Source organism: Cladophialophora immunda (assembly GCF_000835495.1).
Source record: "Cladophialophora immunda strain CBS 83496 unplaced genomic scaffold supercont1.7, whole genome shotgun sequence".
Lineage (NCBI taxonomy): Eukaryota > Fungi > Ascomycota > Eurotiomycetes > Chaetothyriales > Herpotrichiellaceae > Cladophialophora > Cladophialophora immunda.
The window spans coordinates 841,975-856,002 of record NW_015622547.1 but is presented as its reverse complement, the minus strand read 5'-3'; the positions used below and the strand labels follow the sequence as shown (position 1 = coordinate 856,002).

The 14,028-nt window shown below is 57.0% G+C and overlaps 6 protein-coding genes across 6 annotated transcripts; 3 read left to right on the top strand and 3 right to left on the bottom strand.

Moving 5' to 3' along the window:
• The first annotated feature begins 658 nt into the window (after positions 1 to 658).
• On the top strand, positions 659 to 1,413 carry PV07_11092 (uncharacterized protein). The gene is made up of 3 exons (XM_016398488.1): positions 659 to 830; positions 938 to 1,113; positions 1,238 to 1,413. The coding sequence occupies exons 1-3, from the start codon at positions 742 to 744 to the stop codon at positions 1,261 to 1,263; spliced, it is 291 nt and encodes a 96-aa protein (XP_016243050.1). The 5' UTR covers positions 659 to 741; the 3' UTR covers positions 1,264 to 1,413.
• Positions 1,243 to 3,996, bottom strand: PV07_11091 (succinate dehydrogenase [ubiquinone] flavoprotein subunit 2, mitochondrial). The gene is made up of 9 exons (XM_016398487.1): positions 3,805 to 3,996; positions 3,698 to 3,755; positions 3,566 to 3,641; positions 3,451 to 3,509; positions 3,299 to 3,401; positions 3,221 to 3,245; positions 3,105 to 3,119; positions 1,703 to 3,051; positions 1,243 to 1,650 (listed from the first exon to the last, which is right to left on the bottom strand). The coding sequence occupies exons 1-9, from the start codon at positions 3,847 to 3,849 to the stop codon at positions 1,431 to 1,433; spliced, it is 1,950 nt and encodes a 649-aa protein (XP_016243049.1). The 5' UTR covers positions 3,850 to 3,996; the 3' UTR covers positions 1,243 to 1,430.
• Positions 3,997 to 4,803: 807 nt separating this feature from the next.
• Positions 4,804 to 6,986, bottom strand: PV07_11090 (26S protease regulatory subunit 7). Its single transcript, XM_016398486.1, has 7 exons — positions 6,728 to 6,986; positions 6,561 to 6,675; positions 5,704 to 6,513; positions 5,559 to 5,639; positions 5,475 to 5,504; positions 5,349 to 5,422; positions 4,804 to 5,289 (listed from the first exon to the last, which is right to left on the bottom strand). The coding sequence occupies exons 1-7, from the start codon at positions 6,820 to 6,822 to the stop codon at positions 5,175 to 5,177; spliced, it is 1,320 nt and encodes a 439-aa protein (XP_016243048.1). The 5' UTR covers positions 6,823 to 6,986; the 3' UTR covers positions 4,804 to 5,174.
• Positions 6,987 to 7,097: 111 nt separating this feature from the next.
• PV07_11089 (T-complex protein 1 subunit delta) lies at positions 7,098 to 9,038 on the top strand. The gene is made up of 2 exons (XM_016398485.1): positions 7,098 to 7,266; positions 7,318 to 9,038. Exons 1-2 carry the CDS (start codon positions 7,216 to 7,218, stop codon positions 8,875 to 8,877), a joined length of 1,611 nt encoding a protein of 536 aa, XP_016243047.1. The 5' UTR covers positions 7,098 to 7,215; the 3' UTR covers positions 8,878 to 9,038.
• Positions 9,039 to 9,291: 253 nt separating this feature from the next.
• PV07_11088 (uncharacterized protein) lies at positions 9,292 to 11,817 on the top strand. Its single transcript, XM_016398484.1, has 3 exons — positions 9,292 to 10,794; positions 10,899 to 10,936; positions 11,038 to 11,817. Exons 1-3 carry the CDS (start codon positions 9,592 to 9,594, stop codon positions 11,528 to 11,530), a joined length of 1,734 nt encoding a protein of 577 aa, XP_016243046.1. The 5' UTR covers positions 9,292 to 9,591; the 3' UTR covers positions 11,531 to 11,817.
• PV07_11087 (uncharacterized protein) lies at positions 11,672 to 13,562 on the bottom strand. Its single transcript, XM_016398483.1, has 7 exons — positions 13,252 to 13,562; positions 13,141 to 13,166; positions 12,965 to 12,987; positions 12,763 to 12,893; positions 12,642 to 12,706; positions 12,399 to 12,593; positions 11,672 to 12,337 (listed from the first exon to the last, which is right to left on the bottom strand). Exons 1-7 carry the CDS (start codon positions 13,517 to 13,519, stop codon positions 12,185 to 12,187), a joined length of 861 nt encoding a protein of 286 aa, XP_016243045.1. The 5' UTR covers positions 13,520 to 13,562; the 3' UTR covers positions 11,672 to 12,184.
• Positions 13,563 to 14,028: the final 466 nt, after the last annotated feature.

Below are 14,028 nucleotides of genomic sequence, written 5' to 3'. Positions count from 1 at the left end.
AGACTGCGCTGGACGTGCGGAGGCTGGCGATGACGAGCTGGATATGCAAATCTCGAACAGAGATGCCATGGTAACGCGAGACAGAGCCTCTCCACTCGTCTCCCGGCTCTGCGGTCGAGGTTGCCATGGGCATGCCTCTGTGCGGGTGTGGTCAACAGCTGAGATGCGCACAACATCCCCCCGGCGACCACTGCCCATCACCCGCGACGATCAAAGCATGTGGAGAAATATCGTTGAGCGCGTCATGAGCGCGACCGAACCGCAGCGAGACATGATGCAATCCCAATATCCTGACCACGTTTCGCTGATAACCATATCTGTTTTGTGTGTTTCAACTTTCTGGCCATGTGTCCACCGGCTGCGCAAGATATTGGAAAATGCGGTTGCGACAGGCGTTGCCCGGGCTCGACCCCTGTGGGTATGATTTTGCGTTCCGTCCAAGTCTAGCCACCAGCAAGTGAGCGGCGAGGCAAGGAGGCATAAGACATTGCCAGATTTGTGCGCGTCTCTGTGAGGCCCAGGCCGATGCGAGATTCCAGCATTGAGACATGTACCAGAAAGAGTCCATATAGACCGCGCTTGGCATACGTAAGCGCTATCCAACAGCAACTCACCAACTTGGATCGCTGTATATCACCTTTGGGCATTCTCCCTTCACCTCAGCAACACCCGGATTCATTCCCAATCTCCCTGTCTCTGTCTGAAACTATCAGAAAATTCCTCTCAAGACCATTCCAGAGAATGTCCGCGCGGACGACCTCCCGCTCGCAGGACGAAAAGACCGTGCGAGAATGGGGCTTCTCCCATGTCTTCACGTGGACGGATGGTCCGTGAGTGATCCCCCCAAAATAAGTGAGGATCTGGAGCGCCAGAGGCCATGGCCAAGCCAGCCATCACTATCCTGTCTGTTGCTGTGCATGCTGAAGCAGAGACGCAGCCACGCACACTACCCACCCCACTCGCACGGCGGTTTAACCACACACCTGATCCGCCGCGGGTCGCTGACCATCACGTATCCCGAGGACGTGAACCCGACCAAGGAGACATTTGGTGTGGGCGCTCGCATCGACGTGCCTGCAGGGAAGGTGCACGAGGTGTGGATGGGCGATGAAGGTGAGTCTACACATGCATGTCTGCCGACTGAGAGGTCTTGGATGGGTTTGCAATTATCGCCGCAATGTGAAACCGCATATCGAGCACTCAGAATGCTCGTGGGCGCTGACTGGTTTCGTTACAGGGTGTGAATACGTTATTGGAGAGTAGAATGCAGGACCTGGGGAGAGATGACCCGTAAACTCGAGCACGTCCGGAAGACACGGTAACCTTTTTACATTGATTTGCTTAGTGTGTGGTATACCACCTATCGACATAACGCGAAGCTCATAACGAAACACTCTCTCTGACCGCGCCGAGCACGTGCGCCTATTTGCTCAATACGTTCGCTTGAAAGGCGGGACAGACTTGCACTCGTTCTCGTCCAGCGTGTGGCTGGTGACCGCCCTGTAGCCCAACTCGACCTTGCCGTGCGGCGTCTTCTGCCACGAAAGGGTGTGCTTCATCCAGTGCTCGTCGTCACGTTCCGGGTAGTCTTCACGGGCGTGCGCGCCGCGAGATTCCTTGCGGTTCGCCGCGGCGGCCGCGGTTTGCGTCCTGTAGATGTCGCCGTCAGTGTCTGGCCTCACGAAGGAGGCGTCGTACTTACGCGCATGTCAACAAATTCCTCAGCTCCAGGGTCTCCACGAGGTCGGAGTTCCAGATCATGCTTCGATCTTTGATGCCCACCTCATCGAACGTCTGGTCGACCTCGTTGATCTTCTTGACACCTTCGTCCAGGGACTCCTGTGTCCGGAAGACGCTGACATCAGTCTGCATGGTCTTTTGCATGGCCGCCCGGATGTCTGCCGTGCTCCTGGGGCCAGTGGAGTTCCGAATCTTGTCCAGGACGTTGATCGAGTCCGCGCCCGCGTCGGCGGCGAGCTCCTTCTGTGTCTGGCCGGGCGAGAAGTTGTCGCGGATGGTGTGCGACACCGCGCGCCCGAAGACGATCAGGTCGAGCAGGGAGTTGGCGCCCAGTCGATTTGCGCCGTGGACGGACACGCAGGCCGCTTCACCGCAGGCGAACAGTCCAGGAACGACTTCGTCCTGGCCCTTGTCGTTGAGACGGAGCACCTCACCGGTGTACTTGGTCGGGATGCCGCCCATGTTGTAGTGCACCGTCGGCAGGACTGGGATCGGTTGCTTCGTGACGTCGACGCCAGAAAAGATCGAGGCCGTCTCCGAGATGCCTGGAAGTCGCTCGTGAAGGATCTCCGGCGGCAGGTGGCTGAGCTGGAGATAGATGTGGTCCTTCTCCGGTCCGACGCCGCGACCTTCGCGGATTTCCAGCGTCATCGACCGCGACACCACGTCTCGAGACGCGAGATCTTTGGCGGTCGGGGCGTAACGTTCCATGAATCGTTCACCCTCGGAGTTGAGCAGGTAGCCACCTTCGCCGCGAGAGCCCTCGGTGATCAAGCAGCCGGCTCCGTAGATACCAGTCGGGTGGAATTGGACGAATTCGAGGTCCTGGTTCGGCAGGCCCGCGCGAGCGACCATTGCCATGCCGTCGCCGGTACACGTGTGCGCCGAAGTGCAGCTGAAGTAGGCACGGCCGTAGCCGCCCGTTGCCAGGACGGTGTTCTGTGCTTTGAATCGGTGCAGAGTGCCGTCTTCCTGGTTGTACGCAATGACGCCCTTGCACACGCCGTCTTCCATGAGCAGGTCCAGGGCGAAGAATTCAATAAAATAGTTGGTGTTGTAATTCAGAGATTGACCGTACAGGGTGTGCAACAAAGCATGACCGGTTCGATCGGCCGCGGCGCAACATCTGTATGCCTGGCCGCCCTTGCCGAATTTTTGCGACTGTCCGCCAAACGCACGTTGGTATATCCGGCCGTCTTCGGTCCGCGAGAACGGGCATCCGTAACCTTCGAGTTCGATGACGGATCGGGGGGCTTCGCGGGTCATGTAATGGATGGCGTCCTGGTCACCGAGCCAGTCTGAACCTTTCACCTGCCCTGAGATTAACACTGACGGGCCGCACGCGAGGGTCTGGAGAGGCTTACCGTATCGTACATGTGCTATGGGTGAAGTCACCGGTTAGCTCATGTGTCGTGTAGAAAACAGGTATCTTCGCGAGAGTTCCCGCGAGCTCTTGCTGAGCATCCACATCGAGACTTACCCATCTCCAATCATCCTCATGCATGCTGCGCACCGTCAGTACCAGACATCCTCGCCAAACAAAACGGGAGCTACGCACTTTCCCAGTGCGGCGTTGATGCCGCCCTGCGCCGCCACCGTGTGACTTCGAGTAGGGAACAGCTTCGAGATACATGCTGTGTTGAAACCAGCTTCGGCAAGACCTTCGCCATTGTCAATAGAGAGAACAAGAGAGGACCCGAGACGTCGTACCGAATGCCGCTCGTAGACCTGCGCCACCCGCACCGACAACCACGGCGTCATACTCGTGACTGCAATTCGTTGTCAGTTTGTGTCAAGCTCTTCTCTTCCACAACAGTCGACAAACTCTATGATCGGGTAGGACCCATAAGGAAACGATTCGGCTTCTTTCGCTCGCAGAGGTTGAGAAGCGATGACCCGGGCTATGTGACAATACTTAGTTTCCGGCAGACGCCACAGGCACGGAATCCGAACATACCGACAGGTCTCGTGGAGGAAAATTGACGTCTACTTGTGTGTCTCAAGCTTGTCGAGAACTGCACGCACGGTCAGTGTCGGATCGGGGCGAATGGAGCTCGTGTGTACCTTGTTGCCGGGACCTAAGCTCCGCAAAATCTTGAGACAGCTCATCTTGGGCAGGCACAAGTCATGCAAGGCGTGAGCTTCGACAAGAGATTGAGGATGATGGAGATGAAGGCGAGATGGCGTGGTTCAGAGGAGGGATGAACCTGCACATTCGATTGAAGCAAAGACCGCAGTCTAGTCCCGAGGTGTACGAAGGGACGTCGGCCAATCAGAAGAGAGGTAATTCAGTGTATTACTCGTACTCTGAGCGTGCGGTGGGGTGATCACTGCCGCCGTCCTATATAGGAAGTCGTCGCAGTCTCTATCTGGACTTGACGACTGAGTATTTCTGCTGCCTCTCTCTCTTGGACCTGTGGTTGTGAACATTTGTCTGCTCGTCTGCATGTGTCATGACGTTGATGAATCCAATTCTCTCTCCGCACGAGACCAGGTGTGAGAAACACTGTCGACGATAATACATACGCACGTCCTCGCCACATGAAAGCTGGTTGCTTCTGGTATTCCCGGGAAGGACTGCTTCCAGGCATCGTGAGTACATATTGTGCAAATAGGAAAAGAACTAGCAGGCAAATTCGAGGCAGACGAAAGAGTACTGTCGGCCATTTCACGGTGGGATCTGAACTGGCATGAAGACAGATCGGTACATTTCAGGAGGTGGAATTGGATGATATCGTAGGCAGGGATTCGAATTGTGTCGGCGTCGTCTTCACTTCCTCGAGATGGATGCAGGAGGATTCCGTCCGCTGATATCCTCGGTCTTCGCAAGGTGTCGTTGCTCATAACGGCTAAGCCGCGTTCTCGTATTGCCTTTACCAGAGGATCCGTTAGTAGCATTCACCACAAATAAAAGTCTTCTCATTTCTAATGGCGGGCTGGATCTCCTCAGGGCAGGCTAAGCACAGTGACAGGTTTGAGGATGCGTGGACGGCCGGGCTAGAATTTGTGAAAATCCTATTCTGAGGTGGTATTTTTCTGGCGATTTCTGAAATTAAACTAGACCTTGCTTTCCACGAAACAACGCTGGCATTCGGTAGATGGCGCCTTCTTGGAATAGGACTCGTATTACTGCGTAATGAGTCCATCTATATGGCTGATGGTCTGCTATCAAATCGTGACTTCTCAGGCAGGTCCCCTCTTGAACCGGGTAGATCACCAAACGTACCGTGAAGCCTACATCGGATTACGAGATATTGGCAAACTTGCACCCGATGCGCACCCGTTGAAGCGAAAAGAGGTCGACAAGTCCCTCTTGGTCTCCGTTGTTCTAGCTCCAAATTTATGATACATGTCCCCAGACCCGGATCTGCTGGGCTGGCCTGTCTCAACTCCTGGAAATGCACGCTCGAAAAGATCCAAGAACCAATCCCCCTCTAATTGTACTGTGCGTATGCCGCTGTGCTTCCAAACTTCAGATTCCCCTTGATCACCTTGTCGATGGCCTTGAGGAAGTCGGACTCGGAGGTCAATTTTCTCCTGTCGCGTATGCTGCAAACATAAATTAGTCTATTCGAAATACCATGTCTAAAGAGCCAGGGAAGACTCACGCGAACATTCCAGCTTCAGTGGCGACTGACCTCAGCTCGGCACCGGTGGAATTGGGGCACAATCTTGCTATGAGCTGCACATCTCCGTTAGCTATGCGAATGCCGTCACAGGACGAAGTCACTCACCTCCCAACGTATATCCCTCTCGACGGACATCTAGGTTGCTCGAGTCAGCCCCGTTCTGCGGCGCACTGGAGAAGAAATACTCACCGACTTGGCGTGGATTCTGAGAATACCGGCACGGCCGTCCAGGTCAGGCAACGAGAACTCGATTTTACGGTCGATACGGCCCTGGTGCGGTGATATCAGTAATTGCACACGTGCGTAGCGAGGCGACCGTGCGGCCGAGGCTTACCGGTCGCATCAAGGCTGGATCCAGCGTCGACGGTCGGTTGGTGGCAAACATGACCTTGATGTTTCCCCTCGAGTCGAAACCGTCGAGTTGGGTAATGAGCTCCAACATAGTCCGCTGGACTTCGTTGTCACCGCCGGCGCCGTCGTCGAATCGGGCCCCGCCGATGGCATCGATTTCATCAAAGAAGATGATGCACGCCTTCTTCGTCCGCGCCATCTCGAAGAGCTCTCGAACCATTCTCGCACCTTCACCGACGTACTTTTGGACCAGTTCGGACCCGATCACCCTGATAAATGTAGCGTCTGTTCGGTTGGCGACCGCCCGCGCGCACAAGGTCTTCCCCGTGCCCGGAGGACCGTATAACAGAGCCCCTTTCGGAGGATCAATCCCGAGCTTGACGAACCGCTCCGGTGACAATAACGGCATCTCGACGACCTCTCTCAATTTTTCGATTTGTTCTTTGCAGCCGCCGACGTCTCCGTAAGTGACGTCGGGCTTGTCCTCGACCGTCATCATGGTCACGCTGGGGTCGATCTTGGGCGGCAGGGGAAGCATGATGGAGTATTTCTGACGATCAACGCCCACGCGCATTCCCTCCTCAATATCCGTAGGGCTGACCCGCTCCCCGAGGTTGACGACAAATTTTGCAATCTGCTTGACGTTGATGACATATTTGCTCTTCTCGCTATCTTTCTCGTCTTGTATGATCTTCGTACATCTGGCGACCTGAAGTGGCTGTTCCTCCTGCATTCGTTGACGGTCGGCGGCGACGTCCCAGAGATGAGGAGGCGCAAGGCCAGTGTCTGACTCCTGTAGAAGTATCAGCATGCGATCTGGAAACGAGCACAACTCCATACCTTCACGCCAATTTTCTCGTTGATGCTCTGTTGCTTCTCTTTGATTTGCTTCTCGATCTGCTTCAAAGCAGCAGCGTAGGGCGCCGCTCCATACGTTCTCAACACCTGAATATCTCTGAGCCAGGTCAGCATGGGAATTCACCGCGGCTCGAGTGGATCAAACCTACTCCTCGGTCAAGGGTGTGATCTTCTTCTCTGGCACATCTTCGTCGGCGAAGTTCTTCTGGTATTTCTCCCAGCTCTGGCCGGTTGCGCTGGGCATCTTGAGAGATTATGTGGAGAACGGGGGTCTAGGCTAGAGGTAGAATTGAATACCGGTTGATGGAGCACGACACTGCGAGGCTGATGGTATAACTTGCGACGAGGTTGTGGAATGAACGGGATGGCGAGAGTGTTGACGAGAGCACGAGCGAGAGCAAAGTGAATGATGCAGTGCTCCGTAGTCCGCGCAGCCAGCGCGGTGCCTGAATCCCTTATGTAAGCCACCGACCGACATGGTCACCACCAGGGGCCCGCTTCGTTCTCCAACTTTCGTGGAAATTTCATGTCGCCTGATACATGTGTTCAATGAAATAAACATCCACAACCAAGCCACCGCGACGCAGCTGAGAGTTCCTGCGGTCGAATCTCACCTCCTTCTATCTGAAGAGCCACCATGGCTGCAGCGCTGGGAATTCAGGGCAATGTGGGAAATGCGGCCTTCAAGGTTAGTTCAGATCGTAGGCGACGGAAGCAACCATCCTAACGTTTCTACCAGGACAAGGAGAAGCCGATGGCCGTCCGGTCAGCGAACATCATGGCGGCTCGGGCGGTTGCAGACGCCATCAGAACATCCCTGGGCCCTCGAGGAATGGACAAGATGATACAGTCGGGCAAAGGAGAGAACCTCATCACGAACGACGGAAGCACCATGTTGAAGAGCATGAGCGTCATGCATCCTGCCGCGAAGATGCTGGTAGACCTGAGCAACGCGCAGGACGTCGAGGCGGGGGACGGTACAACGTCCGTGGTCGTCATCGCGGGCAGTCTGCTGGGGGCCGCGGATCGACTACTCACCAAAGGCATACATCCCACCATCATTTCCGAATCGTTCCAGAGGGCTTCCAAAGCCGCCGTGAAGATCCTGCAGGACATGTCCCAACCGATATCGCTGTCTGACCGCACCACCCTGCTCCAAGCCGCCTCGACGTCCCTCTCTTCGAAAATCGTGTCGCAGCATTCCGGATTGCTGGGTCCCATGGCAGTCGATGCAGTGCTGAAAACAATAGACCCGAAAACCGCTGAGAACGTCGATCTCCGGAACATTCGAATCGTCAAGAAGGTCGGCGGGACGATTGAGGACTCGGAAATGATCGATGGACTCGTCCTCAACCAGCCGGTCATCAAGAGCAGTGGTGGTCCCACCAGGATAGAGAAGGCGAAGATCGCCCTGATCCAGTTCCAGCTGAGCCCGCCGAAACCGGACATGGAAAACCAGATCGTGGTCAACGACTACAGACAAATGGACAAGATCTTGAAGGAGGAGAGGACGTACCTGCTTAACATGGTCAAGAAAATCCAGAAGGCCAAATGCAACGTTCTCTTCATCCAGAAATCGATCCTGCGGGATGCGGTCAACGACCTGTCTCTCCATTTCCTGTCGCGCCTGAAGATCATGGCCATCAAGGATATCGAACGGGACGAGGTGGAGTTCCTGTGCAAGAGCACGGGCTGCAAACCCATCGCCAACATCGACACTTTCACAGAGGACAAGCTGGGGAGTGCCGACTTGGTGGAGGAAGTCCAGTCGTCGGGAGCCCGGTACGTCAAGGTGACGGGTATCCGAACGGCGTCGCCGCAGCACCAGACGGTGTCCATTGTCGCTCGGGGCGCCAACACGCTGGTCCTGGACGAGGCGGAGCGCTCCATCCACGACGCTTTGTGTGTCATCCGGTGTCTGGTGAAGAAGAAGGCCCTGATCGCTGGCGGCGGTGCGCCTGAAATCGAAATCGCCCACCAACTGGCGAAGCAGGCGCGGGAGCTGACGGGCACGGAATCGATATGTTGGAAGGCTTTTGCCGACGCGATGGAGGTGATCCCGACCACTCTGGCAGAGAACGCGGGTCTCAACAGCATCAAGGTGGTGACGGACCTGCGCCACCGACATGACATGGGAGAAAGGAACGCCGGGGTCAGCATCCGGAGCGGCGGCGTCAAGACGAACATTGCGGACGAGAAGGTGCTCCAGCCCCTGCTTGTGAGTACGAGCGCCATCGAGCTGGCAGCCGAGACGGTCAAGATGATTCTACGGATTGATGACATTGCACTGTCGAGATGATGCCGAGTCGACACGAGAAGCTGGATAGAAATGTGCACCTACTGGGCGCCCCACGGCTTAGGAAAATTGTAATGATTCAATGCATAGCGAGGTTCGCTGAACGAAGATACCCTTTTGACCGCTCGTGTTTGGCATTGTAGGACGTAGCTATGTCTTCGCCCACCCGGATCCTAACCCTTTGACCAGGGCTATACAAGACCGCTTCATTCACTCCCCATCAGACGAAGGCTCTATCGCTCTCTACACCGTCCTTCCTTCGCCGACTCAAGGGGCAGCCACTGAAGGATTCTCCCGATTCCATTTGGGAGATAGTTCGAGGAGAATGCTGATGGTGGGGAGCCAGCATCCAATCGTGGTTCGTCGAGCGTCTCTCTAGCTTTTCGTATTTTTACGAGCTGCGCTTCTCTCTGCACATGGGCATTCAGCCCCCCCTGTCAGGCGTCCAGCGATTGATTGGGAAACATTCCTCAAAACACCAAAAGGTACCTTGGCCTGGTCTCTGCCCAGCTCTTCTCTGCTCCTAGGAGCTTCCTGCGTTATGGTGGCGGAGTCATATACGGTCGGACGACCTTGAGGATCCATCGAAATATTTCCACATATTCAGAGGGCAGATAGCCGGACCCATATATCGCAACACACCTACAAATTTGCCAGTCGGCCGAGGAAACACATCTTGCAAACCCGAAAGCTTCAGTCCACTCGGAAAGGCCAAAAATGTCGTGGGTCTCGATCCTCCTCACCCTGTACGGCCTGTGGGTTGCGTCGACGCTGTGGAAGCTCTTCAAGAACTACCTCTCCGCGCGCAAGACGGGGCTCCCCATGGTCGTCTTCCCGCTCAACAACTATCACCCCATATGGATGATCCTCTCGGTGCCCCTGCGGCCGCTCTTTGAGAAGCTGCTCCCGGACTGGATGTACGAACCGATCAACCTGGCGACCTACGGGTTCGAGTTCCGCAGCAAGACCGCCGTCTTCGCGAAGCGTGGCCCGGCCATCATCCTCGTGACGGCGGGGTCCAACGAGCTGAGTCTGATGGACCCGGAGCTGGCCTCGGAGGTCCTGAAGCGCATCAAGGACTTCCCCAACACGGACATCGGCGGGGTCATCTTGAACATCTTCGGGCCCAGCCTGATCACCAGCGACGGCGAGAACTGGGCGCGACAGCGCCGGCTCATCGCCCCCAACATCAACGAGAAGATCAGCGGGCTCGTCTTCGGCGAGTCGTGTCGCCAGGCCCGCGAGATGCTCGGCTCGTACGTGGGCGACCTCCGGGGCGTGACGGACGACACGATGCGCGGCATGAAGCAGATCGCCATCAACGTGCTGGGCACGGCGGGGTTCGGCATCTCGCGGCCGTGGAAGGAGGAGACGTCCAGCCGCCCGGAGGGATACCGCACGACGTACATGGAGGCGACCAAGACGGTGGTGGAAAACATCATCGAGTCCGCGGTCATGCCGGCGAGGCTGCTCACGCTGCCCATCTTCGCGCCGTCGTGGCAGAACATCGGGCACGCGAAGAACGAGTTCCCCCTGCACACCCGGGAGATGCTGGAGAACGAGCGGAAGCTGCAGCGCGACAGCCCCGAGCCGCGCAGCAACCTGATGAGCATGCTGGTGCGGCTCGCCGACTCGTCCAAGCCCAACGGCGACGTGGGCTCCAAGGCGGGCGACCTCTCCAAGGCCGGCTCCCAGGGGCTCTCGGAGGAGGAGATCCTCGGGAACCTCTTCATCTTCACGAGCGCCGGGTTCGACACGACGGCCAACACCATGGCCTACGCGCTGGCTCTGTTGGCCACGTACCCGGAGTGGCAGGATTGGCTGTACGAGGAAATCCACGCCGTTGTGGGCGCCACGGAGGCGGAGAACCTGGACTACGCCGAGATCTATCCTCGCCTGCCACGGTGTCTGGCTCTCATGGTAAGTCTTCTGAGGCGCAGAGTCCGCAGTCCATCCTGCTCTCGCCTCACCTCGATATGAATTTCGAGACGCATGGTACTAACCACATCTTCCGGTCGAAACAGTTGGAAACGATGCGATTCTTCCCGCCCTTGACACACATGTGAGTCTCCTCCCGGACAGCCCGGCAGCACCGTCGCTGAGGCATCCGCCTACCGCTCTGCATTCGCGATGAGACCTCCGGTACTGACGACAAGGCCACAGCGCAAAGCAAACCAACTCGACGCACGACGTCTCGATCACCACCCCGTCAGGCCGATCCTACTACATCCCCACCAACACGATCATCTACATCAACACCGTGTCCCTGCACCTGGACCCGCGCACCTGGGGCGACGACGCGACCACCTTCCGGCCCTCGCGCTGGCTGCTCTCGCCGGGCCTCGCGCCCTCCCGGACCGCCAGCGCGGAATACACGATCGCGCAGAACATCCGGACGATGCCCAAGGGCACGTTCCTGCCGTGGTCGTCGGGCCCGCGGGCGTGCCCGGGCCAGAAGATGTCCCAGGTCGAGTTCGTGAGCGTGTTCATGACCGTCTTCGGCCGGTTCCGCTGCGAGGCCGTCAAGGTGCGCCCCGACGAGACCCGCGACGAGATCCGCCGCCGCTTCGAGGCCGTCATGGCCGACAGCCAGCCCAAGTTGACCCTGCAGATGGTGCGGAATCGGGACCTGAAGCTGCGCTGGATCGAGCGGTGAGAGGGAGGCCTGGCGCGTGTGCCCACGATGGCGACGGATAGAGATCGAGGCAAGAGGTGGCGACCGCGGTTCGAACGGATCAGCACTTCTGCAAGTTACGCTGGACTCCAGGTGCTCTGCAGCGATCATTTCTGGGAAGCATTGAAGTTTAAGGCGGGTTTTGATTTGTGTATCAGATATCTGCAGGGGGATATAGCTCCTGTGCAGTTCGCCGACCGCGAGCGGTGCGCGATAAGAGAGCTTTCCCTCACACCGGCTTGGGTGTTGTTGGTCTTGCTGTAGCGCTCATCCACACTGCCCCTATCACTCCCCAGTGTCCTGTCCCTAAGATGCCCGAACGCCGATAACACACGAGTCCTCTTCCGACATCAACCCAAAATGAGACCCAGTAAGACATACCCAGCACAAGCGTAAAAAGCCGACGAAGAACCTTCATGACGCGAGAGACTGTAAGATGGCGATGACTGGTACCGGCGACCGTTCTCCCTCTTCATTTGACGCCCATCCATCCTTACAAGCCCCTTGTTTCCCTCAACCCATCGACGTGATCCCAAATACAGATACAAAGACGAAGCAGCACATGTCAGGTCATAACAGCAACATGATCGAGAAGTCGGCGACCTCTCGTGGAGTCTTCAGTCCGGGCTGTGACCTTTAAGCCGCTGCCGCCTTCGGCGCCGCGGCCTTCTTCGTCGTCGCCGCCTTCTTGGGGGCAGCCTTCTTCGTACCTGTGGTGGTCTTCTGCTTGCTCACGCGCCCTGACTTGGTCTTCTTCAGGACGGTAGGGGCATCGGTGACAGCGGGGGCCTGGCTCACTGGTCAGCAACGCGGTCCAAGGAGCGACGACGCCGACTTCATAAAAACATACCGGTGCTTCAGTCTTGGTCTTGGTCTTCGGTGCCCTCTTAGTGGCGGTGTTGGCCTTGGGCTTAGCGGCGGCGGCAGCCTTCTTGGGGGTAGTCGCTTTCTTCGCCTTTGTGGCGGCAGTCTTGGGCTTGGCGACGGTCTTCGTCTTGGGTGCCTTGGGTTTGGTCTCCTTCGCCTCCTTGGGGGCCTTCTCCTTCTTCGGTGAGGGTTAGCAAGTTGGGAGCGACGGGAGGAGGACACGAACCTTGACGGTCTTCTTCTCGGCGGGCTTGGCTTCCTTCTTCGCGAGCTTCACGGGGCCAGAGGGACCTAAGGAGGGTAGGTCAGTACGAAGACACTCGGTCGAAGAGAGCACAGGGCCATACCCTTGGGTTGTTGGAAGTCACCCTTCTCGACACCGGTCTTCAGTGCCTTGTTGAACAGGGAATCGAACTGAGTCTCGGAGGTGACCGTGATGTTGTTGTTTGCCTTGACATACTTCTTGATCGCTTGTCGGCTGCGAATCAATTAGCGCTGATCTGGAGACGGATCACCGGCGACGATGAGGTGTGGATTGTAGAGACTCACCTGCTTCCATTACGTTCCTTGAGCTACATGTCGAGACGCGTCAGTATGACTTATACACGGTAGAACGGTTGTAGACGACAGCCACGATCTCTTCTACCCGGTCCACACTTCCAACAGGCGGCAGGATAGGCGTTCTCGAGGGGGCGTCGAGGTTGTCGCATCGAGGGTAGACTTACGTTCAGAATGGCTTCCTTGATCATATCTGACATACAGAATCAGCATCGACACGCGACAACGATAGGCTTGGTTTCGGCGCAACGCGACCACGCCGTCAGCAGCAAACGTACCTTTGTATGAGGCATGGGCGGGGGCGGCGGCAGGCTTCTTTTCCTTTGTTTCCTTGGCCGGAGCGGCGGCGGCAGCAGCTTTTTTGGCAGGCATGGTGACGGTGGAAGTTGAGCTGAGTTGAGTAAGTGATGGATGAAGGCGAGGAAATAATGTCAATGGGACCAGAGAGCGGTGGGTGAGCTTGAAGTGAGTAGAGTGGGAGGAAAGATGCGAGATGGGAATGGGCGATGGCTGCTGCGAGCGCGCGAGGCGGGGGAGACTGCGCATGCTTTATACCTCGCATGTGACGTGTGGTTGATCCCGCGAGCTGCGCTGGGCTTCAGCCAATCAGGCGCGGCGGCCAGCGGAACCTTGACAGCTGGGCACCCAAGCAGCCCAAGCAGCCCAGAATCAGCATCCAGGTTTCCCTCCCGCCCAGGCCAGGAGCGATGAGACACGCACCAGAAACTCTCGCCCGGCGGATCAACAACAAAAAGTCAGATCACGCGCAGCACACCAACATCCTGTTCTCCCCTTTCCCTTCCCTTTCCCTTCCCTTCCCACCATCCATCATCCCAATCTTTGATCCGGTCATCTCTCCTCCTCTTTTTCCACTTTTGTCCTTTTTCATCTGAGCTGCTCTCCCCTCCCTTCACTCCACTCCACGCCACATCTCTGTAGCCTGCATTTAGGTTTGGTGGCCGACCCGGACTTGCTGTGTGCTCACCGCGTCGGATTGGGTTCCGTTGTTGACATCCATCATCGTCGAACTTTTCTCCTTGTTATCCAGGAAGCTC

What these genes read in the sequence shown, in the direction of transcription:
- PV07_11092 (XM_016398488.1), top strand. Translation starts at nt 742, where the DNA reads ATGTCCGCGCGGACGACCTCCCGCTCGCAGGACGAAAAGACCGTGCGA. An exon ending in TTCACGTGGACGGATGGTCC is followed by an intron (nt 831 to 937) that starts GTGAGTGATCCC and finishes GCAGAGACGCAG; the next exon opens with CCACGCACACTACCCACCCC. An exon ending in GGTGTGGATGGGCGATGAAG is followed by an intron (nt 1,114 to 1,237) that starts GTGAGTCTACAC and finishes GTTTCGTTACAG; the next exon opens with GGTGTGAATACGTTATTGGA.
- PV07_11091 (XM_016398487.1), bottom strand. Translation starts at nt 3,849, where the DNA reads ATGAGCTGTCTCAAGATTTTGCGGAGCTTAGGTCCCGGCAACAAG. An exon ending in AGGTCTACGAGCGGCATTCG is followed by an intron (nt 3,402 to 3,450) that starts GTACGACGTCTC and finishes ACAATGGCGAAG; the next exon opens with GTCTTGCCGAAGCTGGTTTC. An exon ending in AGGAATTTGTTGACATGCGC is followed by an intron (nt 1,651 to 1,702) that starts GTAAGTACGACG and finishes CGACATCTACAG; the next exon opens with GACGCAAACCGCGGCCGCCG.
- PV07_11090 (XM_016398486.1), bottom strand. Translation starts at nt 6,822, where the DNA reads ATGCCCAGCGCAACCGGCCAGAGCTGGGAGAAATACCAGAAGAACTTC. An exon ending in ATCCAGCCTTGATGCGACCG is followed by an intron (nt 5,640 to 5,703) that starts GTAAGCCTCGGC and finishes TCACCGCACCAG; the next exon opens with GGCCGTATCGACCGTAAAAT. An exon ending in AGAGGGATATACGTTGGGAG is followed by an intron (nt 5,423 to 5,474) that starts GTGAGTGACTTC and finishes GGAGATGTGCAG; the next exon opens with CTCATAGCAAGATTGTGCCC.
- PV07_11089 (XM_016398485.1), top strand. Translation starts at nt 7,216, where the DNA reads ATGGCTGCAGCGCTGGGAATTCAGGGCAATGTGGGAAATGCGGCCTTC. An exon ending in TGGGAAATGCGGCCTTCAAG is followed by an intron (nt 7,267 to 7,317) that starts GTTAGTTCAGAT and finishes CGTTTCTACCAG; the next exon opens with GACAAGGAGAAGCCGATGGC.
- PV07_11088 (XM_016398484.1), top strand. Translation starts at nt 9,592, where the DNA reads ATGTCGTGGGTCTCGATCCTCCTCACCCTGTACGGCCTGTGGGTTGCG. An exon ending in CACGGTGTCTGGCTCTCATG is followed by an intron (nt 10,795 to 10,898) that starts GTAAGTCTTCTG and finishes CGGTCGAAACAG; the next exon opens with TTGGAAACGATGCGATTCTT. An exon ending in TTCCCGCCCTTGACACACAT is followed by an intron (nt 10,937 to 11,037) that starts GTGAGTCTCCTC and finishes ACAAGGCCACAG; the next exon opens with CGCAAAGCAAACCAACTCGA.
- PV07_11087 (XM_016398483.1), bottom strand. Translation starts at nt 13,519, where the DNA reads ATGCGCAGTCTCCCCCGCCTCGCGCGCTCGCAGCAGCCATCGCCCATT. An exon ending in AAGGAACGTAATGGAAGCAG is followed by an intron (nt 12,894 to 12,964) that starts GTGAGTCTCTAC and finishes ATTGATTCGCAG; the next exon opens with CCGACAAGCGATCAAGAAGT. An exon ending in CCGAGAAGAAGACCGTCAAG is followed by an intron (nt 12,594 to 12,641) that starts GTTCGTGTCCTC and finishes CCCTCACCGAAG; the next exon opens with AAGGAGAAGGCCCCCAAGGA.